This window comes from Bombina bombina, chromosome 3 (genome assembly GCF_027579735.1).
Source record: "Bombina bombina isolate aBomBom1 chromosome 3, aBomBom1.pri, whole genome shotgun sequence".
NCBI lineage: Eukaryota > Metazoa > Chordata > Amphibia > Anura > Bombinatoridae > Bombina > Bombina bombina.
In genome coordinates, this window is record NC_069501.1 from 715,286,775 (window position 1) to 715,311,984 (window position 25,210).

General features: G+C 35.9%; 1 protein-coding gene across 2 annotated transcripts in view; it reads left to right on the top strand.

The window, feature by feature from the left end:
• The window catches only part of MSI2 (musashi RNA binding protein 2), a 986,805-nt gene extending 966,829 nt beyond the window's left edge, over positions 1-19,976 (top strand). The window contains exons 14-15 of one of the 2 annotated variants that reach the window (XM_053707533.1): positions 690-767; positions 12,665-19,976. In XM_053707533.1, the coding sequence (XP_053563508.1) occupies positions 690-731 (42 nt within the window). In that variant the 3' untranslated portion in view covers positions 732-767; positions 12,665-19,976. The remainder of the gene's footprint in view (positions 1-689; positions 768-12,664) is intronic. The other variant, XM_053707534.1, reaches the window with a different exon arrangement.
• Positions 19,977-25,210: the final 5,234 nt, after the last annotated feature.

The window sequence follows — 25,210 nt, forward strand, 5'->3', positions numbered from 1 at the left end:
CGTGTTGATCCTTCTTAAATAATAAATCCTAGTTTTTCTTTTCCACCGTGAATTTAATCCCCAACCTTTCTCAACCTATCTGACATAACTCTTCCAATTCAGCATATTATCCTTAATATCATATCTAGTCAGTTTAATGAAAAAATACAGAATATTATCATGAGACTACCAACAGAACCTGAGTAAATGACCCTCATTTCTTTATGTAATTTAATTTCTCACCTACTAGAACAGCCATCTAAGCTTGTTAGATGAATGTATAGTTTTAAACTGACTGCTTGGTGGTGCTAGTATTTTTACTCCATTACCTTTTACTATATCTGGTAAGAGTGCACATTGGCAGCCTCCTAGTTTTCATTTTTTTCTATGTTTGTTTTTTAACTAACCAAAAGGTTTAGGAATGGGGCACAAATTGTGTATTATAAAATATAATTTTATTGCTGCCGGTATTATTTAACCGCTTGGTGACAAGAAAGGGTGTTGAACCCTCTTAGGCAGTCAGGGGGATTGAAAAAGCTAAGTGCATATATTATGAACATAAACAAACACATGGGAAACACACCTTCATGCAGCATTGAAAGCATGGCCTATAACAACTTCTTGCCAACATATTATTTTCTGTCTGTACTACCGAAAATTTCTTGTTGTTTAATGGAGAACTGACAAACTCAACAATTGTACAATTTTAGGGGCCTTTGATTGCAACGGCTTTTACAAATGGATATCACTGAAACGGTTCAGGTGGTTGGTTGCCATCTCACTTTGAGGTATTTTAATCTATTTTATTGTGTTTTTATTAAAAAAAAAAAATATATCTAATGTTTTGTATTGCTTTTTTTAGTGGAATTATAAATGCCACCACATTTTTAACCCTAGGGTACTTCATGTATCTTATGTTTATTTTTTCCTTTGATATTGATTTTGCATAATTGCAGCCATTGCATCTATTGTCTGGCTGAAATAGCTTATTTGTCTCATACACTCTCATAGAAGCATATCAGTAATGTTGGATAGATACTCTCCGACCTTTGGAGTGAGTAGACCACTTCACAGAAGTCTTTTGAATCAATCCCCCATATCTATATATATATATATATATATATATATATATATATATATATATATATATATCCTCTTCCAGTTAGAGTCAGTTCACGGTTAACCTGTTTGGAGCCACATTGCCTGATCTTGACCTCTATTTCAGATGTTCAGAGGTGTTTCTTTCTCAATGTTGACAAAAGGCTGTGTGATATCTCTCAGTGTATTGCCTGCTATGCCTATAAATATTATTAAGATGCTTATCCTCTACTATGGGGAGATATAGTACAGTCTATGACACCAGACTTATTTCAAATTAAGATGCGCTATGCTTGTACTTTAGCTTTCTTTTTCTAAGCAGACCTCTTATAATTTCAGAAATTTTGGCTTAGATTTATTTGCTCAGACTACTGACAGGTCCTCAAATTATAAAGCATAACCATAATTCTAAACATTCTGGTTCACGTTGTTGTAGCTTCTTACATTTCCTCAGATATAGTATCCTCCTCAGTAAAATGTTTGGGACTCTAAAAACAATAATAAAAATAAAGAGATGTGTTTACTAGTGTGAGGCAGAGTAAATTGTATCATATATCATAAATTGTGTCATATATTATCTGGGGGGGGTCACATTTCTCCTTTGTTTCTGGCTTGAATCCAAAATATACTTTTTGAAGATTATTTAGTACACACGTTTAGCTACAGTGTTACTACCAGAGCAAAATACATTATCTAGGATGTCTAGCAAAGAATTGCATGGTGGGGATGAATTTGATGGCAGATGTAGTTCATTTTGTGCAGCTTCACTTGAGACAAATGCAGATGAGCAAGCTATTTCTGTGGAACAAGGAACCTGTACTACTTAACATAGAAACTGCAAATCCCTTTTGTATCAACAACATGTTCTTACTCAGAGAACATGAAGTTGCGGTTTGTTCACTATCAGCGTTGTTCATGGTAAGCATATAATGAAGAGTATAAATACTTCAAAGCGCGATTCTCTGAAATGTATTTTCCAGGTCTTTTGAACACCTAGTCTTATGATTTATGACAGAGATTGTTCTTCCATTAAGGATGTTTATCTGGAAATGTTCCAGAAATTAGATTTTCCATAAATGATGGCAAAAACAGAAAACTGCAAGACTGCCATGTATTGCTTAAGATGATGATAATTATTGGGGTTTATACTATTTCCCCAGTTGTTTTCCTCTAATAAAGTTTTAAGTATCTCAAGTAGAACAGAGGGTAATTGTTCTTAGTGACTGCCTGGTCAATGATAACTTGGTTCCAGTTTTTCTAGCAAGACAGAATTAACAGCTACTTTACAGATTCCAAATCTTCTGCCACTGCATCCACTGTTTTACCAAGCTCTGAAAGTGTTTGCACTGACTGCTTGGTACTAAATCCACGTTTCTCTAGGGTAAACATTTTTCAAATAAAGTAGCTTTTACTTTTCTAAAGTCTTGTAAACCTGTAACAGGAAGGACATATTAGAAGGGTTGGTTACCTTTTTGCCATTATGTAAATTCAGGAATTTTGTGTTGTATTCCATATTTATTTTGGATATTCTCAAAAAATGGTATAATGTTTCCTCTGAAAGTTCATCTTTCTGAACTTCCCGTTCTTTTGTAGTAAAAGGTTTACTTTCTTCCTATATTATGGCATGTGGTTTAACTTTGATTCTGTTGAATCATCCTTTTGAACCTTTACACGAGTGTCTGACTATCCTGCTGGTGGATTAGTTCATATTTAACTTTTGAGATGGGCAATCTTCTGTAGGTTGTCGTAGCGCTGAACTATTTTTTAAAAGTTAAATTCTGGTCGAAGAAAAGCTTTAATAGTTTTTTGTGTTTGCTCAGTAAATCCTGGTGGCGTTTGAGAAAGATAATCTTTTTTATGGTCTAGATTTATTCAATTTGTCTACTACTTATTCAAAGCAACAACATGTATTCCCTTACATACTTCTACTATATTCAAAATGTTTTTGTATCCAACCTTGTCGTCATATGATTCGGCTTTTGGCACTGACCCACCTATAATTATATTGTTCTGCTAGAGTGTGAGAGAAAGCCAGCTTTAAACTTACTGATAAATTAATATCTTCATGCTCAAAGCAGAACTAAACAAACACACCTGCCCTGCATGGCACATATTTTTCAGAATGGTTTCATGGTCAAACTTATTTCTCTTCCCTAGTAAATAGTTTTTTTTAAGTAGAGAAAAGCTATATGTATAGGCACATCTACCACTCATTCAGACTTCTGTGTGGTAAATCTACTTAGTTCACTGATCATATACATTGTATGGTTCATATATGGTTCTAATTAAGTGTGAAGAAATGAATTTATTGTTACATTTAAATCTCTCTTTTTCTTCTTCTCTTTGTTAGCTTAAAATGGAAATTGGTAGATATAGACCCTCTTACATGGATGTCATAAAAACAGCCCTCCGTAAAATGGAGCCTTATTTAACCTTGCTGAGCACTTCAGAAGCTCTTATATTTAATAATCTGAGGGAATAATCCATTATTTCTATATATTTTGTATTTAGCCATATATCAGACCTTCAGTCTGCTAAATTTTGAATTTAATTAGCCAAAATATAAAGGTGTAATTTAATCTACGTATTAGTTTGTCAGCAGCCCATTCTTACAAGGCATACACTTCCATGTCCTATCAGTGGCACTCAAAACAATGCTGTATGTCCAGACAGAGTGATTAGATGAATCTAGGGATGCATGTGTTAAAGGAAATATTCGCTGCTTCCTAATAAACACAGTACTTAGCTAAACAAAGGCTGACAGCTTAGTTCCAATGCTCAGAGAATACTACAATGCATAATTAAGCAATGTGCCAATATTGCAGTCAAAAGATGACATTTTTCCACTAATAAATACGGAACAATTATATGAAATAAAAAAAAAACTATACATATCCAATTACAGCTATCACCCTAGCTCACCAAATTTGGATTGTTGCCAGTTTCTTACCCTTTTTGCCTCTCTTGAGTTAATTATGTGTGCTGTTTTTTGCTTTTGTTTTTTTTTTCTTTTTCTTACCCTTATTTCATTTTTACTCTGTAGACAAATATTCATTAACTGTTGTTTTTTTTTTTTGCCTTAAAGTTTAAATATTATTACTGAGTAATGCAAGCTGTCTCTAATGCATTGTAAGCACAACATGCTTTGCAGTTTTTTTTACCTATGGTTAACATCAAGGTGGGTGTGGTTAAAAAATAGACTTGCATTGTTTTTGTTTGAAAAACAAGTAATGAACACATTATCCCCTAAATAATGGATAATTTGTCCTAATTTGTTGTTGTTTTTTTGTTTTGTTTTTCTTCAAAAAATGATTCCATAAAACAAACCTTTTTTTTTCATGTATGCACGCCAATGCAAGTTAAAATGGATGTTTACAGTAACCAACCTGCCTATGAGCTGTGATTACAAACACTTTTATGTGTACTGCTGACCAATGCAAATGAACCCATGTGGTAGATATACAGTCATTTATCTTCATACTATTCTCCAACCTGGACAGTTATAAACAGCATTTTATGAATTCTTAACATCAATGTACCCCAATTATGATTCAATGTAGGAAAAAGGAATTGATGACTATTTGATGTCTGCGTAGCCAAAGAGCTAGAAAATAGCTGACACATTTCTTTTTTAGATCTAACAAAATAATAATAACAAATATATATATTTAGTTATTTACAATCCATTTTTCCTTGTAATATGTTTTTGTTTTGTTTTGTTTTTTATAAAAGGAAACCTTGACATGGCTGCTATGTACCATTTTTGTAATGGATGTTTGTAAGATTGTTGTCTCCCCAAGCAATTCAATTACTTTCTCATCACTGTAGGGTATTAGATGATTTTATCATTATTTATCAGCTAATTTCAATTGTGTTCTGCAAAGGGGAAAAACCAGCTTATTATGTTAAATAGCCGTTATCACCTCAGTCTTTCTGTATTCTCCTAACAATATGCCACACAAATGGAAAATGCAATACTTCAGAATCTCCTTGCCATGGTGAGCAGTGGAAGAGAGAGCACTGTTAAGAAATTACCTTAAAAGAAAATAAAGAAATAACCAGATGTTTAAATTCATCACAGTATATTCCTTTGTAAATTCTAGTCATTTAGCATAAATGCAAGCTTTCCTGTCATTCACAGAGCACTTCAAGCACTTCTTTCAGGAATAAAACGAGCAGCAATTTTTTGTGAAGTATTAAACTAATTTTCTCTTGTGAAACTGCAATAATATTTAGGCATTTTGGCTGCTTTGCCTGTTTGAAAAATTGTTCTGCTCTAGACATTTTGAAATTATAGTGTAGATTATTTTATCTACATCTTATAAGTATTAATTTTACATACATACATATATATATATATATATATATATATATATATATATATATATATATATATATATCTATATATATATACATATATATAGATATATAAAACACACACACACATATATGTATGTGTGTGTGTGTTTATAGATTGTTGTATAGTCCTTCTGCATGTTTTTCACTAGAACTGAAGATTCTGGGTAAGGATATTGAAATTAACTCCACAACTTCTCACACTGTTTTATATCCATTTAAAATCTTATGCAAGTATAGTGCTGCTTTAGGTGGTTTTAAGTATAACATAAGAACCACATGGACAGATGTTTTTGACTTACCAGACTTCACCAGCACACAACAGGTTTATACTTGTTTCATAGTAAATCCGGTATAGGTTATGGTGAGTACGTGTGTTTAAACTGCAAAAAGGAAAAGATGGGTGATAAGAGGATATGGGTGCAATATCAGTTTCTATAAAACTACTTTTAATACAAAGATTAAAATCTATTGGTTGAAATAATTAGCTCTTTACCAAGAGTAATATATCAGCAGACAACGAGATATTTAGAAAAATATTCCAGAAAAATAAATCACTAAGGAGAGTCTATACCAGAGATGCCCCCGCTTTCCTTTCCGATAGCTGGATACATTGGTGTTTCGGTGGGGGACCTTTACAAGACCTCCAATGATATAAAAAAAAAGAAGAAGAAAAACGATAATAATAAAAGGGATACTATTTAAATATTTTGCTTTTTTTCTTCATTTTTTGAATCGGACAGGGAGGGGGGGTTCAGGGTTGTTGATTGTTGTCTTGGCACCTATAGACAGATGTGTTTGTAACCTAGTAACGCCCCCTAGTGGTTGAAGACTATTAGGAACCTTCATCTTTATAAAGTGTATGAAAAATATGTATAATACTAGAGTTGAAATTAGAAAAGATTGTTTTGATTTTTCATTTTCTAGTAATGTGTTTTTTTCTTTTCTCATCACTATACATCATATGGAAACTCTGCCTATTACTTGTAGCAACAAAACAAAAAACACAAAGCATTTTCAAATACTTGCTTTATGATCAGTTATGAAGTTTAAGGGTTAAAATATCTCTAAAACAATATCCTGGCTTTGGATGTTTCATTCTGTCTCACTTCCCACTCACTGTTGGCTTGATTTGCCTGCACTTTCTTCCCACTCCACCCTCAGCGCTTGATTTTAGACTTAAGCAACAGTTTGTAGCAGAGTGCCGACATATTTAATTTGCCTAATTAGTCTGTTATGTTTCAAGTAAACAAATTTAATGTTTTCTTCCCAATGAAGATAAAGTATAAAATATACTATTTCATTTTAAAACCAGATTTTGAGATGCAACATAGGAACTAGGCCATTTTATTTCTTTCCTAAGATATGGAGAGTTTACAACGTCATTCAATTACTAGTGGGAATATCACTCCTGGCCAGCAGGAGGAGGCAAACAGCACCACAGCAAAGCTGTTAAGTGTCACTCCGCTACCCATAATCCCCAATCATTCTCTTTGCCTCTGTCAATGGAGGATATTCACAGAGCGGAGCAGCGTCATTGAATTTCAGTCTCTTCAGTGTCGATCTACTATATGATCATTTTAGAGACTTCTGGCAGCTAAATTGTGTATAAGTGTTACGGTAAGGCACCTCAGCCTGTCTGAGGTGTAGGGGGCCTGATTGGTTTATTATTTTAAAGAATTTTTGCATAACGTTAAGCGGCCATGGTATTAAAAATTCTTAAAGTGACAGTGTATTTAAACAATTTCTGCAATTTGGGAAATTTTTTATTTAGTATTATGGACATGGATCGAGACTCTGTGTCTTTTGACAAAACCTTTTTATGCCTTGAGGCTCAATTGTTTTGCCTATGCAATTCTGTGCTGCATGCTCGCTAGAACACTTCAATTTAAAGATAAATTGTTGCCGTCTGAGCCCAATGTCTCTCAGGATGATGCTATTCAGGCAATGCCACCGCTTTCTCCTCAAACATTCCAAGCCTCTATGGCGTCACATACAGTGCCCTGCAGTTCCTCTCAGCATCCTGGAGAAGTTTATTTGCCTGCAGATTTTGCTGCACTTGTATCTTCTGCGGTATCTGCGGCATTATCTGCTTTTCCTATGCTGGGAAAACACAAGAGGAAAATCAGACATTTAGATAGTAAGGTTTCTGTTCCACCTACTGCTACGCAGGTTGCCCTCCCTTATAAGTCTCATGAGGAGGATAAGTCGGTAGCCTCTGAGGGTGAAATCTCAGATTCGGACAGTATTATTCCTTTATCTGATACTAAAAAAGTAATCTTCAGATTTAAGCTTGAACACCTTTGTGTACTGTTAAAGGAGGTATTGGCTACTTTGGACAACTCTGATACTTCAGTCGTTGTCAACCCTAATAGACGTCTTGTAAACTTAATAAATACTATGATATTCCTTCCTCTGTGGAAGTTTTTCCTGTCCCAGACCGTGTGACAGAGATTATTTCACAGGAATGGGAGAAGCCAGGGATTCCTTTCTCCTCATCTCCTGTATTTAAAAAGATGTTTCCTGTTGCTGACTCCATTAAAGATTCTTGGCGCACAGTGCCTAAAGTAGAAGGGGCTATTTCTACTGTGGCTAAGAGAACTACAATCCCTATAGAGGATAGCTGCTCCTTTAAGGATTCCATGGACAAAAAGCTGGACGCTTATTTGAAGAAGATGTATGTTCATCAAGGTCTTCAATGGCAATCTGCAGTTTGTATTGCCACAGTAGCAAGTGTGGTATCTTATTGGTGCAACGCCTTGTCTGAATCAATTTTAGTAGAGACTCCATTGGAGGAGATAAAAGATAGGATTAAGGCTCTCAAACTGGTCAATTCCTTTATTTCTGATGCTAACATGCAAGTTATTAGACTGGGAGCCAAGATGTCTGGCTTCTCTGTCCTAGCCTGTAGGGCATTGTGGCTAAAATCTTGGTCAGCTGATGTTACCTCTAAGTCCAGAAGCTGGCTCTTCCTTACAAGGGTAAGACCTTGTTCGGACCTGGTCTGGCAGAAATAATTTCTGATATTACGGGTGGAAAAGGGTCTTTTCTACCACAAGACAAGAAGAACAGACTCAAAACGTCAAAGTAATTTTCGTTCCTTTCGTAACTTCAAAGGTCAAAAGTCTTCCTCTCCCTCTTCCAAGCAGGAGCAGTCCAAGTCTTCATGGAAGCCCAATCAGTCTTGGAATAAGGGGAAGCAATCAAAGAAACCCTCAGCTGAGTCAGCATTTAGGGCCGACCCCCGGTCCGGGATCGGATCAAATGGGGGCAGATTTTCCCTGTTTGGTCAAGTGTGGAGACGAGATGTTACAGATCCTTGGGCTGTGGACATAGTATCTCATGGTTACAAAATAGAATTGAAAACTTTCCCTCCCAGGGGCAGATTCCACCTCTCAAGATTATCTGCAGACCAGGTAAAAAGAGAGGCATTCTTGAACTGCCTTCAGGACCTTTTCCTCCCTGGGAGTGATTGTTCCAGTTCCAGTTAGGGAACAGGGTCTAGGATTCTATTCAAATCTATTTGTGGTTCCCAAAAAAAGGGAACTTTTTGACGCATTATAGATCTAAAGTGCCTCAACAAGTTTCTCAGGGTACCGTCCTTCAAAATGGAAACCATTTGTTCCATTCTTCATTTAGTCCAAGAGGATCAGTTCATGATGACCATAGACCTGAAGGACGTGTATCTTCATGTTCCCATCAACAGGGATCATCACAAATTCCTGAGATTCGCCTTTCTAGACAAACATTTTCAGTTTGTGGCTCTTCCGTTTGGACTTGCCACAGCTTCCACAGTTTTCTCAAAGGTTCTAGGGGCTCTCTTGGCAGTGATCAGGTCTCAGGGAATTGCAGTGGTGCCATACCTGGACGACATATTGGTTCAGGTGCCATCTTTTCAACAAACAAACTCTCATACAGAGATCTTGTTGTCTTTTCTATGTTCCCATTGTTGTAAAGTGAATTTGGAAAAGAGTTCCCTTGTTCCAGCTACAAGGGTGGTTTTCTTAGGGACCATAATAGATTCCCTATCTATGAAAATTTTTCTGACAGAGGTCAGAAAATCCAAAATTCTCTCCTCTTGCCTCTCTCTTCAGTCTACTGTTCGGCCATCAGTGGCTCAATGTATGGAGGTAATTGGTCTGTTGGTTGCTTCCATGGACATCATTCCCTTTGCTCGATTCCACTTGAGAGCTCTGCAATTATGCATGCTCTGACAATGGAACAGAGACCATTTGGATCTGTCTCAAAGGATAGATCTAGACCAGTCAACCATCTGTCTCAGGGCACATGCTTCTGGAGACCTTCCTGGGTCATTGTGATTATGGACGCCAGCCTGCTAGGCTGGGGAGCAGTTTGGGACTCGTTAAAGGCCCAGGGACTATGGACTCGGGAGGAGTCTGCTCTCCCCATAAACATTTTGGAGTTGAGAGCGATTTACAATGCTCTGATGGCTTGGCCTCAATTATCAGTTTTCAGTTACACAACATCACCTCAGTGGCCAGGGAGGAACTCAGAGTTCCTAAGCCATGAAGGAGATGGCATGGATTATTCAGTGGGCGGAAGCTCACAATTGTTGTCTATCTGCCATCCACATTCCTGGAGTGGACAACTGGGAAGCGGATTTCAAACAGACATTTCATCCCGGGGAGTGGGCTCTCCATCTGGAGGTGTTCTCCAGGTTAACCCTCAAATGTGGGGTGCCTGAGTTTGATCTGATGGCGTCTCGGCAGAACGCCAAGCTTCCAAGGTATGGTTCAAGTTCAAGAGATAGAGGCTCTGATAGATGCTCTAGGGGTACCTTGAGATTTTGGTCTAGCATACCTGTTTCCTCCATTTGCGCTCCTTCCACGAGTTATTGCTCATATCAAACAAGAGAGAGCATTGGTAATTATATTAGCTCCTGCATGACCTCCTAGGATCTGGTATGCAGACCTAGTGAAGATGTCATCTCGGCCGTTTTGGAGGTTGCCTCTGAGGAAGTACCTTCTAACTCAGGGTTTATTCCTCCATCCAAATCTTGTTTCTCTGAAGCGGACTGCTTGGAGAGTGAACACTTAGTTCTGTCTAAGCGTGGATTTTCGGAGTCAGTCATTGAGACTATGATCCAGGCTCGCAAGCCTGTTACATGAAAAATTTACCATAAGGTATGGCGTGAATACCTTTACTGGTGTGAATCTAAGGGCTACTCTTGGAGTAGGGTCAGGATTCCTCGAATTTTGTCTTTTCTCCAGGAAGGTCTGGAGAAAGGGTTGTTAGTCAGTTCTCTGAAAGGTCAGATTTCTGCATTATCTATTTTGTTACACAAGCATCTGACGGATTTATCAGATGTTAAATCTTTTTGTCAGGCCCTGGTCAGAATCGGGCCTGTGTTTAAACCTGTTGCTCCTCCTTGGAGCCGTAATCTTGTTCGTAATGTTTTGCAGCAGGCTCCGATTGAGCCAATGCATTCCATAGATATTAAGTTGCTATCTTGGAAGGTTTTGTTTCTTACTGCTATCTCTTCTGCTCAGAGAGTTTCTGAACTCTCGGCATTGCAGTGTGATTTGCCTTACCTTGTCTTTCATGCGGATAAGGCGGTTCTTCGTACTAAATTAGGGTTCCTTCCTAAAGTGGTTTGGGATAGAAATATTAATCAGGAAATTGTTGTTCCTTCTCTCTGTCCCAATACTTCTCATAAAAAACGTCTGTTGCACAACTTGGATGTTGCACATGCTCTAAAATTCTACCTACAGGCGACTAAGGATTTTCGCCAGTCCTCTGCCCTGTTTGTTTCTCAGGAAAACGTAAGGGTCAGAAGGCTACTTCTACTTCTCTTTCCCTCTGGTTGAGAAGTATGATTCATTTTGCTTATGAGACTGCTGGACAGCAGCCTCCTGAGAAAATTACAGCTCATTCCACTAGGGCTGTCTCCTCTTCTTGGGCTTTCAAAGATAAACCTTCTGTGGAACAGCTTTGCAAGGCTACAACTTGGTCCTCTTTGCATACTTTTTCCAAATTTTCCAAATTTGATCATTTTACCTCGGCTGAGGCCTCTTTTGGGAGAAAGGTTCTTCAAGCGGTGGTGCCTTCTGTTTAGATCTTTCTGTCTTGTTCTCCCTCTTTGTTCATTCTGTGTCCTCTAGCTTGGGTATTGGTTCCAACTAGTAATTGAATGACGTTGTGGACTCTCCATATCTTAGGAAAGAAAACAAAATTTATGCTTACCTGATAAATTTATTTCTTTCCGGATATGATGAGTCCACGACCCCACCCTTTATTAAGACCGTTATTTTTGACTAAACCTCAGGCACCTGTACATTTTTGTGTTATTCCTTTTCCATTTCCCTTTTGGTCAAATGACTGGGGATTATGGGTAGGGGAGTGACACTTAACAGCTTTGCTGTGGTGCTCTTTGCCTCCTCCTGCTGGCCAGGAGTTATTTTCCCACTAGTAATTGAATGACGTTGTGGATTCTCCATATCTGGAAAGATAGAAATTTATCAGGTAGGCATACATTTTGTTTTTATACGTATAGTACTTATCAGCAATTAAGCACTGCATTGAAAAATATCTGCATATAGAATAAAACATTTATTTAAACGTTTGTTTGCAGTCCAGGGATGTACCTATTGAAATGCCTATTGAGTATGCTTAATTTATGTCCTTGTCGTTTTGGAATGTGAGTGGACAATATAAATTAGCTCCTATTCTGATCAAGCAATGGCTGTGTAGAGGGGCAGTGTAACAGTATTTTTTTTCAGAGGCATATTGGCGCAAAATAGGCAATATAACCCATGAAAATATCAGGCTTTTTTTACTAAGCATAACTGAACATTTTACAGGGAATTCACTGCTATGTTTGATTTCCCATTAAGCTAAAACACTACAATAGTTTTACTAACTATATGGGAGGAGCTGATGTCTAATTGCATAGTTCACCAATTACTACTTTAACACTATGAGGCCCATTTATCAAGCTCCGAATGCAGCTTGAGGGTCCGTGTTTCTGAGCGTATTGCTCTCCGCATTCAGCGATGTCTGTCAGAACTGATCCGCTCAGTCGGATCAGGTCCGACAGACATTTGATAAATATGCCTCAATAACTTACCATTTACAATTAGATTTGATAAAGTCACTGATTTATATAACAAACATGCTAGTGTCAGATTATTTTAGCACAGATCATGTTTAATTGCACATAAATAATATTGCTTTAAATTGATATTCTTTTAAACTGTTTCTTCTGCTACAGAATTTGTCTGGATGCCCAGTCAAGACCGGGCAAAGTTTCTGAATGATTCCTCATTGGGATCAAGTCGTCAGACCTTGAGTACTACATCATGACCCAGTACAAGACAGACACACATCTGGAGATGGCATTCTGCGGACTGCAATTGTTTCAATCTCGTCATCTCATGAACCTACTGTGCTATAGAATCGACAGCTTTTACGTCATATATTTTGCTTTTATTGTTGCTTGTATGTTTTTTTTTTTTAACATTTTATTCAAATATTTGGGAGTGAGGGGCTACTATTTTCAGTACTTGTCTAGTTTTATTTCTTTTTAATCTTGTACACATTGAGCTAAAGCGAACTGTTGTAGACTTCATAATTAACGTTTGCATTCTCTGAATGTTTTTTTTTTCTGTTTTTTTTTTTTTAAGCAAAGGTTGAGACTTTAAAAGTGAATTGCAAATTTTGGTACCAATCACAATGACATAAAAAAAAATTCTTAACCCTTGTATTAAAGACTTAAGTTTGGTTTTAACACACAATGATATTAAAGCTCTTACTATAGGGTTATGGGGTACTGAAGGCACGTTTCAGTTTCATGATGTATATAATGTAAAAGTGCAGCTAACTAAACCGAATATTTAGATATTTTTTTGTGATGTCTCTGTTAAACTGATTATATCTATTTTCGGCAATAACTTAAGGACAAGAATTTGTTGAGTCCTCGTTTTTTCTATAAGTGTGTTTTTTTTGTTTGTTTTTTTTTTCTTGAAAAAAAAATATATTCTAAGGTTTTATCAAATTGATTCATGAAGCAAACTAAATGCTGTAAATAATCTTCCATTAACTGCATATACACTTAGAGAACTTTTAAAATAAAAAAATATTTTTGTGAGGGCATAAAGCATCTATGGACAATGCAGGGGACACACCATTCTGTACTTTTAAGCCCTGAATAAATTGCCAAGGTGTGCCCTACTAGCTATATTAACACTGTCTAAGCTTGTTGTGTAGGTGTTTAGACCTGATAACTGTACTAGCGTCATACCAGCATATTACCAACATAAACTATGTGCACAGCTTAAAAAATCTAGTTCTATTTTTATTTTGATTTGGAGGATGAAGATTTAAATATTTATCCATTCTGAAAATTAAGCTACAGTTTTGATATTTAAAGTATTTAAAGGATGCATACCAATTTTCATAGTTAAAATTAGATTTAAAAAAAAAAAAGTCCGGTCATTTCAGCTGCTCTCTGTATATATTTTTTCCTCTTTTAAAGCTAAATTTCTATATTGCTTTCTTCATTGACTAATGTGTTGTGTAGGGAAAGGAATCCTTCATACTTTGTTATTTTATGACCATTGTTTTTCTCCTTTTAATAAATTAGGAATGCGAAACATGTGTTTTAATACCTCAGTGCTAAAAGTATCACAATAGAGGATATGAAAGGTTAATTTATTGTAGAATTAATAATTACAAAGTAAAGTATAAAACATCATTGCACTGTGACTGGTAGGGAAAACTGACAATTTCCTATTTGCACAAGTTTATTTTGGCTGTTTTATATTTGGTCCTCTATTGGGGATACTTATGAAGGATATTTTAGTTTGTTTTTTGTTTTTGTTTTGTTTTTTATATCAATTATTAGGCCTACGACAGCAACCTAGAAGTACAACTTGGTATAGTTGGCATTAACAACGTACTGTTGTGTGGATGATATTTCTTTTTTAATATATGCCAAGTTAATTAATATTTTTTTTAAACTGTTACATGTATAAATTGGTACTTTTTTCATACAGCCAGTAAAGACACTGAATGATACATTTCTGAGACAAAGGCTGCTGCACTCCTATTTTTATAAATGTTACTAATAGGTAGCGATAACTTAGCTATTGAAATAGACACATCTAATTAACAAGGGTGAAAAATTATGACAACAGAAAGAAACTTTTTCTTCTTTTACCTATGTGTATTTTCCACTATTGAATGAAATTCTGGAAATCAATTTTGATTTTCTCTGCTTAAAAATAAAATATTCTCAATGTTTTAAGTATAAACGTTCAGTCATGTAAAGTATCAAACATTTGGATAATAAGTACGGTTCCCTATGGTTTAACCTTCAATGATTGGGGATTTTTTAAAAATCAATATTTTGTCAATGTTAATGATGTACTGTACTTCCATAATATATATAATATATATTATTTTTCATTCCCAGTCACCCCATAGAATATTCTTTCTTACTCATGAAATTATCTTAGCAATGTATATAGTGGCTATATTGTATGTGTGTGCTGTCCTGATGCTTATGTAATGAATTCATTTCCTCCTTCTCTTTCCTGTAGTAAATATTGGTAGTTGTATCGTAATTAAAATTACAGAAATAGATGTAGTTCTGCAGATTTAGGACCAGTAAGGATAGAACTTTCTCTAATTTAAGGAAAAAATGCTGATGATTTTTGGAGCAGTTTATTTTCTTTTTTTATTATTGTTATTATAATTATTATTATTTTTTTAATCTGATGTGGTTTCAACTAACCAAAGGTCTCACAACGCTAAAATGCTGGCAAACTCTAATAGGCATTTTTGTAGATCGCCCTACCCTCCCTTGATTTTGAAAGGGGAATGCCATACTACCTTAAATGCTAATGCTATATATATGCAAAACTGGATTTTTTTAATTTATTTTTTAAAAGAGGGAGGCATGGTATATTAAATGATTTTACTAAGAGAAAAACAAATATTTTTTTAAGAATGCTCAGAAGTAATCGATAATCTGTGTGAAAATGTTTTAGATGTTTATATAACTTTTGAAGCGTTCCATTGGCCCATATATGAAATATTGTGGAACCTGTTATGTTTTTAAATGTGGCTACCCTAGACCAAGGTTCACTCTAGTCCCTTGCTCATGTAGTACTTCCATCATTATGTCAGATACTCTAGCACAAACTACTAGGAGCCTTTGTTTTACTCAAGGATAAATGGTCGTGCCTGCTTGCCGTAGCAAGCTAAAGCTGATCTACAGCAGTGTTGTCCCAATACTTTTATGAAATTGAAACCTTCAGGAGATGCATGCAGTACATACAGCTTTAGTTCAGGTATTTTCTGTCTTAAAAAGATATTAAAGTAATAGCAGCTTTTAAACATTAATATTTTCCATGTGGGGGTATGCTACAGATATTTAATTATTACCCAACAGATCATATTTCTATTCATATAAAAGGGTTTTCTTGCATATATTGCTTCACTTTCTCAGTTTATTTGAAAGGAGGGTACAGCTAGCTCTCTCCGGCTTCCTGACTGCGCAAACTATCTATGAAAGATGGTGGCGTTATAAGCTGCCTGTGCTGGAAAATGGATATAGAGTATATTATAGTTCACGTTTTTCATCCAAAATATTTTTAATGTTTACAATATGCTATTTTAAATGCATACTTGAATTTTGGAATTCCATGTCCTATTAAATTACCGTTACTTTTGATATTCTTAAACTCAATACACTGAGTAGATAAGTATTTCAGATACAGAAAACCACATTTATTTACTGTACCATCTAAGCCACTAAAATAAAAAAGAAAGGCTTATTAGCCTCACTTCAACTATCTGACCACTGAATGTGATTAGCAGTATGGCTGGTAATATACTCATCTTTAAAAGTGAAAAGTTTAAATTACATTGCATATTTTTAAATTGCCGAATTTAACCCCTTCGTGACTGGGGCAAATGTTGACAATCGCAACAAAGTTCCAATGTAAAGGAAAAAGGAAGTCTAACGCTGGGATCGGATCCTGGGGGCTGCCTACAATGCTAGGCAAGTCCCCCAGGTAGATGTTCGTTGAAGCAGGAGGGTACAGGACACAGAAAAAGTTAGGTTGTTCCATGCTGTCCTAACAGTGTTACAGTCCAGTGCCTTTAGGATGGCATGAAACATCCTAACAGAGTTAAGTGGGTAATATCTATTGAGTGCCTGGAAACTATTTTGTTTATAGAGACTATGGCCCTGATTTATAAAAGTCTGGTTGGACAAGTTTCTGGTTAATGGGCAGTGGATATTATTGTTGCACAAGCAGTTGCTTGTGCAGCCGCACCCCCTGCTCTTGGGGAACTAATTACATGAGAGCAGGGCTTGTCAATCTTAGCCAAGGTGATTGTAAAGGCTAAGAAGAAGTTAAGACTGCAGCTACTTAACAGGCATTTCAGACCTGTTCTTGCAAGTCTGCAGGACTCAGGCACCCAAAGCAGCTTCATAAATGAGGCCCTATACCTGTTCTTTAGTATGATTTAAAGTATGTTATCCTTCACAACAACACAACATATAAAAAATGATTTAGAAATAGTAAAAGTATGTAGCATAGCTACTAGTAATCTGACACTACTTACTCTGGTTTCACTAGTAACTATAATTTGCCCTTTTATCTACTCTTGCCCTCAGCTACAATATATTTATACACTTTTGCTGTGGGCCCAATATAAAGGTTAAAAATACTTAATTCCCAATGGAGTTCTTCATTTTACATTGTTTAAATAGATTAAAAAAACATACACCACACCAAAAGTAGCCTATGCCATATCTTAAAATGGCTTAACACATGCACAAGCCTGAAGTGAGTTTTAATGTTTCTCTGAGACAAAACACAACTTCTGTTAATGGTGCAGCTATGTACTAGTTTAGTCCGTGAGGATTCCATGTCATTTACACATATTATTCTTATAAAATCTTTATCATTTGGACAATATAAATACTAGCTTTGTAATCATGTTTAATCCCTCAAGAACTAAATTTGAACACTGCGGCATTAATATAATATTTATTGGGTTTTCACTGTTTTATTCGCTCTGTCATTAAAGAAGACCTTGAAGAAACATGACGCTTTCTCTAACACACTAGTGAAATTTGATTTATTAAAACAAATCCTGGATGTAAAAAGTTAAATAAAGATTCTGGTTTAAATTTAAATAAACAAAAGACTAAATATATAATACATATTTCCAGCAGCTAGTTATAAAAAAAAAAGCCCTTTCTCCATTGTCATTTTTATCAGGCAGTAACTTCTGCAGCAACAGTCTATATTTAACACACAACAATGTGTCATCATATACTGTACAATGTCAAAAGATGTAAACATAGTGTACCTAAAAGACGGGAAAAAAAATTCCCATATGATATAGCTAAAATAATATAGAAATTGAAAAATGTAAATGTATCACTGATGGAATTTAAAATGATTTAGTCTGGCAGATCTAGATAAATGTACCATATAATCACTATATTTCAGAAAAGTGCCTTTTTAATAGTTAAAAGGTTAACGAAAAGCAATGTAGAAAATAATAGCACCTTGACACAATCTTAAATCATTTCTAATGCTTCAGCATGCTTAAAAAATAAATAAAAATAAGTGTGTATACATCGTCCCATTTGCAGTGAAAATGCCTTCTCTCACATTAAAGGATTGCTCTTATTAAAAGAATAAATGTATTTTACTGGTTGGCTCTGAAAGTAACGTTTGAAAAATGTAACCTTTTAGCTCCTGAAAATTGTACAACGTAGTATCATAGTGATTATTTGTCCTAAACTACATTCTGTTTATATTTTAGATATAGGTAGAGGGAAAATTCCACAGTGATTTGCAAAAATAGATTTAATTGCTATACTTAAATATTTATTTTTTTATGACTTTTTTATTTTTTAAATCTTCCAGAACCACAGCAGGGAATTACTCCTAATATGTTAACAGTTTGTACTGTGTGCAATCTTCTTTATAAGGTTTACCTTTAAAGGGATGTGAAACACAGCTACTCAACCATCTTTGTAAACTTATTTAATTGAAAGCCAATTTCTAACAACGTAGAAGTGAGCAAGCACGACCTCTTGGGTAAAATGAAGTCAGACCTGTTTTCTTTTGCTTTCTAGGTTCCATGATCGTTCACTTTAAGTTGAACTTGTAGCTTGGACTTTAAGGTAGCATGGCTCTGTTGCTGTCATTTTATTTATCATTGTACAGCAGTTTACAGCTAATAAATTAGGCACATTGTTCTAGACTAGTTCAAATATTGAGTAATTGGTGGTAATGACAACCTGAAAGTTGTACTTATTTGTATTTTTTTTTAATTTTATTGTTTCAACTATAAAAATGCCATTTTTAACCTTAAGTCTGAATGAGGGCTAGGGACTTAGCCACAAACACCAGACATATTTAATGTTTGCCATGCGCAAAAGCAACATGAACAAGACTAAAGCAATATAGTTTATTACATTGATAACAAGTCATCCATGATTTATGTGTGATGTATAATTGTTTACAAGAACACTAACTTGAAAAAAAAAAATGGAAAAAATATTTTGTGTGGTATTTCTTTGAAGATGATTTTATCATGTATGTTACTGATTCAATCTTGTTTCCTTACAAACATGAATGGAATGAAGTTCTATCAAGATACACTGGTCGTTTCATACAGTCAGGTTATAAACATTGTACAACTGTTCATAAGTGTTAAAAATCTGATCATTTACACAAGTAAACACTACAAGAGTTCTGTATGTTAAGCAATACTTCAATATACTGTAATGAGTTGTACCAAAAATAAATAAGAATGAAGCAGATATATTATAACAATAAGAAAAATCATGTATTATAAGAGTCGCCCACCTGATCTGTGATTAAATCACTGAATAATCAGAATGTACTGTTCTTTGGCAGATTTTCAAATTTTATGTTTATTTATTTTTAGTATTTTTTTTTTAAATTTACTTTCTCGATCTAACAGGGTAGATAGAATAAAAAAAAAACACAGGAGTCACCAATGCTTATAATATAATGCACATAGCACCCAGTGCAAGTTATGTGTGCCTCTTTTGGACCTGAGGTGGGCGTCAGATCTAGAAATCAATTAATCTCATTGAGTTCTAGTTTCCGAGCTTTTCATGAATTGTGGATCTAAGCATCGCTGGTGGTTCTGCATTTCTGAACACAAATTAACCTTAATGGCACTGTGGCAGACCTAGCCCTTACTTTTATACTTTAGTATGAACTGATGAGAACTTTGGTAGTGAATATTTTTTTTATATATATACATATGTATGTATCTATATATCTATAACTCTCTCAAGCATTGCATCTTTCAGGTCTTTGTGTATGGCTTTCTGAAGCCTTGTTGTAAATTACTATGTGGATGGGGGTCTCTCACATCATAGATGTGGAAAGTATAATTTTATATTTGTATTTTCAAATAAATAAGTTTGTGAAAGGTTTCCATCCTCTACTGTGGTCCAGAAATCAATGTGTTTGTCTGACAACAAAAAAAGAATAAATAAAATAAACAGTTTTGAAGACACTTGTTTTGTCCTTTTTTTAAGTCATCAAAGTTGTTGATAATTGTCCGTTGTCTGTCATTTAAAGCTACTTCTGTTTAGGAACACTACAATTAATTTGCTGTCAGCCAATTAGCATTTGTTTTACACAGACATTATGACAGCACATAAAGCTATTAGATTAATATTAAGCCACCACTTGAATAAAGTCAAAAAAGTCAGTGTTCATATGGAAACCCCTTCTCCTCCTCCTGCCAGCTTGTTGTTGGCTCTTGGTTTTCAAGTTTCTGCATGGGTAAGGCAGCTTCGCTTGGGATTCACTTTCTTTTTCATTCACTACCAAAACAGAATCCTCCAACTTAAAGAATACATCATTTTTACCTTCCCTTGTTCTATACATGTGACATGCAAGTACCCTAATATAACTATTCATCTAGATGTCTCAGATGTTTCTGTTTAATTCTAGTAAACTGCAGATGTCTTACAACAACTCCTGGCTCAGTTGTCAGACACACTTCACAGGTGGTAAACTCTGCACACCAGCTATTACCTGGCTTAGGAAGGTGTGCTAAGCTGTGGTTCTTATATATGAGTGCTGTGTGTGTTGTTCTCCAACAGGCCCTTCCATCACAGCTGGAAATAAATAAGAATGTTACAAATTGTAGAGGCTTCCCCTTGCTGCTCAGCTTAGTCTCCTTGTATTCACATTATAAGGTTATATTTTGCCTGGTGGCCATTTTTGTAGTCTCACTTTGCATTAATCCTGGCATGCAACTAAAATATGTATTATTTTTCATAAATACTGCTCCTCTGCTATGCATCAATTGCAGTAGTAGCTTCCAGCACATCTTTACAAGATGCTGTCCTTCTGCAGCAGTTTACAGATGCTAATTAAGATCCTCTGACACAAAAGCAGGATATTATTCAAGGTAGTGTGGTTACTTATTATTATTTTATCCTTACACACAACCAACCAGGGAAGGGGACTACTCTGGAGCAGAACAAGCATCTGAATCATTGCAGTAAGTCTTGAGGGTTTGATTGGATTATGCATCATATGGATAATAATCTACTTAATGGGACATCAAAAAAATGTTTGTTCATGTTTTAGAAATTTTTCTTTTCACTTCAAATTTACTTCATTCTCAGTATATTCTTTGTTGAAGAGCAAACCTAGGTAGATAACATTAATGTCAGCAGTTTTCCCAGACCCAAATTCAGAAGACCTCATAAATGTTGAGTCAGTGTTAAAAACAATCCTGAAAATTGTGAATGTAAAAATAGTTTACCTACAATGAATATTAAGAGTAAAAAACTATCGCTAAGATAAGTGTGTAAGAAAAGCTGATGTATTGTTCAGAGCTGTGCGTTTTCCTGTGAATCTGTATCTGAAGCATCATAAAATCTCAACACAAATTTCATCATAGTCTCTAACATTGCCTATAAATTATCCACACCAAGCTGGGTTTTGTCAGTATGCTATTCATAAGGGAAATCCCTTTTAAGTATTGGTTGCAGGAAAGCAGTAAAGGAACTCTCGCCTAGATTACGAGTTTTGCAGTAATAGGGGTTCGTTGCTAACTTGCAGTTTATTGTCACCGCTCACTTACCTGCAGCACTGGTATTACGGGTTTTCATCAACCCGGCGTTAACAGGCAAGAAGTGAGCGTAGAGCAAAATTGCGCTCCACACTGCACTCCAATACCAGCGCTGCTTAAGTGAGAGGTGATCTGGTTATACGTGCTCGTGCACGATTTCCCCATAGACATCAATGGGGAGAGACCCGGCTGAGAAGAAGTCTAACACCTGCAAAAAAGCAGCGTAATACTCAGTAACGCAGCCCCATTGATTCCTATGGGGAAACAAAATTTGTATTTACACCTAACACCCTAACATGAACCCCAAGTCTAAACACACCTAATCTTACACTTATTATCCCCTAAATCTCCCGTCTCCAACATCGCCGACACCTACATTATACTTATTAACCCCTAATCTGCCGCTACGGACATTACCACCACTTACATTATACTTATTAACCCCTAATCTGCCGCCCCCAACATCGCTGAAACATTTATTAACCCCTAATCTCCCTCCCCCAATGTTGCCGCAACCTACCTACATTTATTAACCCCTAATCTGCCGCCCCAACGTCACCGCCACTATTCTAAAATTATTAACCCCTAAACCTAAGTCTAACCCTAACACCCACTAACTTAAATATAATTTAAATAAATCTAAATAAAATTACTATCATTAACTAAATTATTCCTATTTAAAAAGGAGAAGGTAGAGGGCACCCTCTACCTTCTCCTTTCTAGATCATCATTTCTTGTGGCGTGACACTCTAGAGGAGCTGCCTCCAGTCCTGGACTCTTGTTTTTAGATTGAATCAAATCACATCAGTAGGACTTTCCTATTCGATCATATATCTTTGGACTTTCCACTTTATCCTTGAGTATATGCTTGAATTTGTGTATATGTTTGTCAACTATTATATGTGTCAGGTCTTTTATTATATACACCTTATATGTGAATTTGAACCATATGCACCTTCAGGATATACATACACTGAAGATTGGAGTCTTTTGCACATTTTCGTTCTTTTTTGTACACATCATTAAGGGATACCTATATTGTTATCCTTTGATCTTTATATATATATATATATATATATATATATATATATATATATATATATATATATATATATATATATATATATTTTATCATCACTTGGCGCCTCTTACAGGTACCTGTTTGGCTCTGGTCGCCATCTGTGTACAGTTTGTTTATTCCTATTTAGAACTAAATACCTGTAAAATAAACCCTAAGCTAGCTACAATATAACTAATAGTTACATTGTATCTAGCTTAGGGTTTATTTTTATTTTACAGGCAAGTTTGTATTTATTTTAACTAGGCAGAATAGTTACTAAATAGTTATTAACTATTTAATAACTACCTAGCTAAAATAAATACAAATTGACCTGTAAAATAAAACCTAACCTAAGTTACACTAACACCTAACACTACAATTAAATAACTTACCTAAATTAACTAAATTAAATACGATTAGCTAAATTTAAAAAAAAAAACAAGCACTAAATTACAGAAAATAAAAAACAAATTACAAGATCTTAAAACTAATTACACCTAATCTAACAGCCCTATCAAAATAAAAAAGCCCACCCAAAATTAAAAAAACCTAGCCTAACCTAAACTACCAATAGCCCTTAAAAGGGCCTTTTGCGGGGCATTGCCAGCTCTTTTACCTGTACAAAAAATACACACAACCCCCCAACAGTAAAACCCACCACCCACACAACCAACCCCCCAAATAAAACCCTAACTAAAAAACCTAAGCTCCCCATTGCCCTGAAAAGGGCATTTGGATGGGCATTGCCCTTAAAAGGGAATTTAGCTCTACAGGGAGTGCAGAATTATTAGGCAAGTTGTATTTTTGAGGATTAATTTTATTATTGAACAACAACCATGTTCTCAATGAACCCAAAAAACTCATTAATATCAAAGCTGAATAGTTTTGGAAGTAGTTTTTAGTTTGTTTTTAGTTATAGCTATTTTAGGGGGATATCTGTGTGTGCAGGTGACTATTACTGTGCATAATTATTAGGCAACTTAACAAAAAACAAATATATACCCATTTCAATTATTTATTTTTACCAGTGAAACCAATATAACATCTCAACATTCACAAATATACATTTCTGACATTCAAAAACAAAACAAAAACAAATCAGTGACCAATATAGCCACCTTTCTTTGCAAGGACACTCAAAAGCCTGCCATCCATGGATTCTGTCAGTGTTTTGATCTGTTCACCATCAACATTGCGTGCAGCAGCAACCACAGCCTCCCAGACACTGTTCATAGAGGTGTACTGTTTTCCCTCCTTGTAAATCTCACATTTGATGATGGACCACAGGTTCTCAATGGGGTTCAGATCAGGTGAACAAGGAGGCCATGTCATTAGATTTTCTTCTTTTATACCCTTTCTTGCCAGCCACACTGTGGAGTACTTGGACGCGTGTGATGGAGCATTGTCCTGTATGAAAATCATGTTTTTCTTGAAGGATGCAGACTTCTTCCTGTACCACTGCTTGAAGAAGGTGTCTTCCAGAAACTGGCAGTAGGACTGGGAGTTGAGCTTGACTCCATCCTCAACCCGAAAAGGCCCCACAAGATCATCTTTGATGATACCAGCCCAAACCAGTACTCCACCTCCACCTTGCTGGCGTCTGAGTCGGACTGGAGCTCTCTGCCCTTTACCAATCCAACCACGGGCTCATCCATCTGGCCCATCAAGACTCACTCTCATTTCATCAGTCCATAAAACCTTAGAAAAATCAGTCTTGAGATATTTCTTGGCCCAGTCTTGACGTTTCAGCTTGTGTGTCTTGTTCAGTGGTGGTCATCTTTCAGCCTTTCTTACCTTGGCCATGTCTCTGAGTATTGCACACCTTGTGCTTTTGGGCACTCCAGTGATGTTGCAGCTCTGAAATATTGCCAAACTGGTGGCAAGTGGCATCTTGGCAGCTGCACGCTTGACTTTTCTTAGTTCATGGGCAGTTATTTTGCACCTTGGTTTTTCCACACGCTTCTTGCGACCCTGTTGACTATTTTGAATGAAACGCTTGATTGTTCGATGATCACGCTTCAGAAGCTTTGCAATTTTAAGAGTGCTGCACCCCTCTGCAAGATATCTCACTATTTTTGACTTTTCTGAACCTGTCAAGTCCTTCTTTTGACCCATTTTGCCAAAGGAAAGGAAGTTGCCTAATAATTATGCACAACTGATATAGGGTGTTGATGTCATTAGACCACACCCCTTCTCATTACAGAGATGCACATCACCTAATATGCTTAATTGGTAGTAGGCTTTCGAGCCTATACAGCTTGGGGTAAGACAACATGCATAAAGAGGATGATGTGGTCAAACTACTAATTTGCCTAATAATTCTGCACTCCCTGTATTGTGGCCCAAAGCCCTAACCTAAAAATAAAACCCACCCAATACACCCTTTAAAAATCCTAACACTAACCCCCGAAGATCCACTTACCCGGAGAAGTCTTCATCCAAGCGGCAAGATGTCCTCAACAAAGCCGGCAGAAGTGGTCCTCCAGACGGGCGGAAGTCTTCAACCAGACGGCATCTTCTATCTTCATCCTTCCGACACAGAGCGGGTCCATCTTCAAGACATCCGGCGCAGAGCATCCTCTTCCAACGACGACT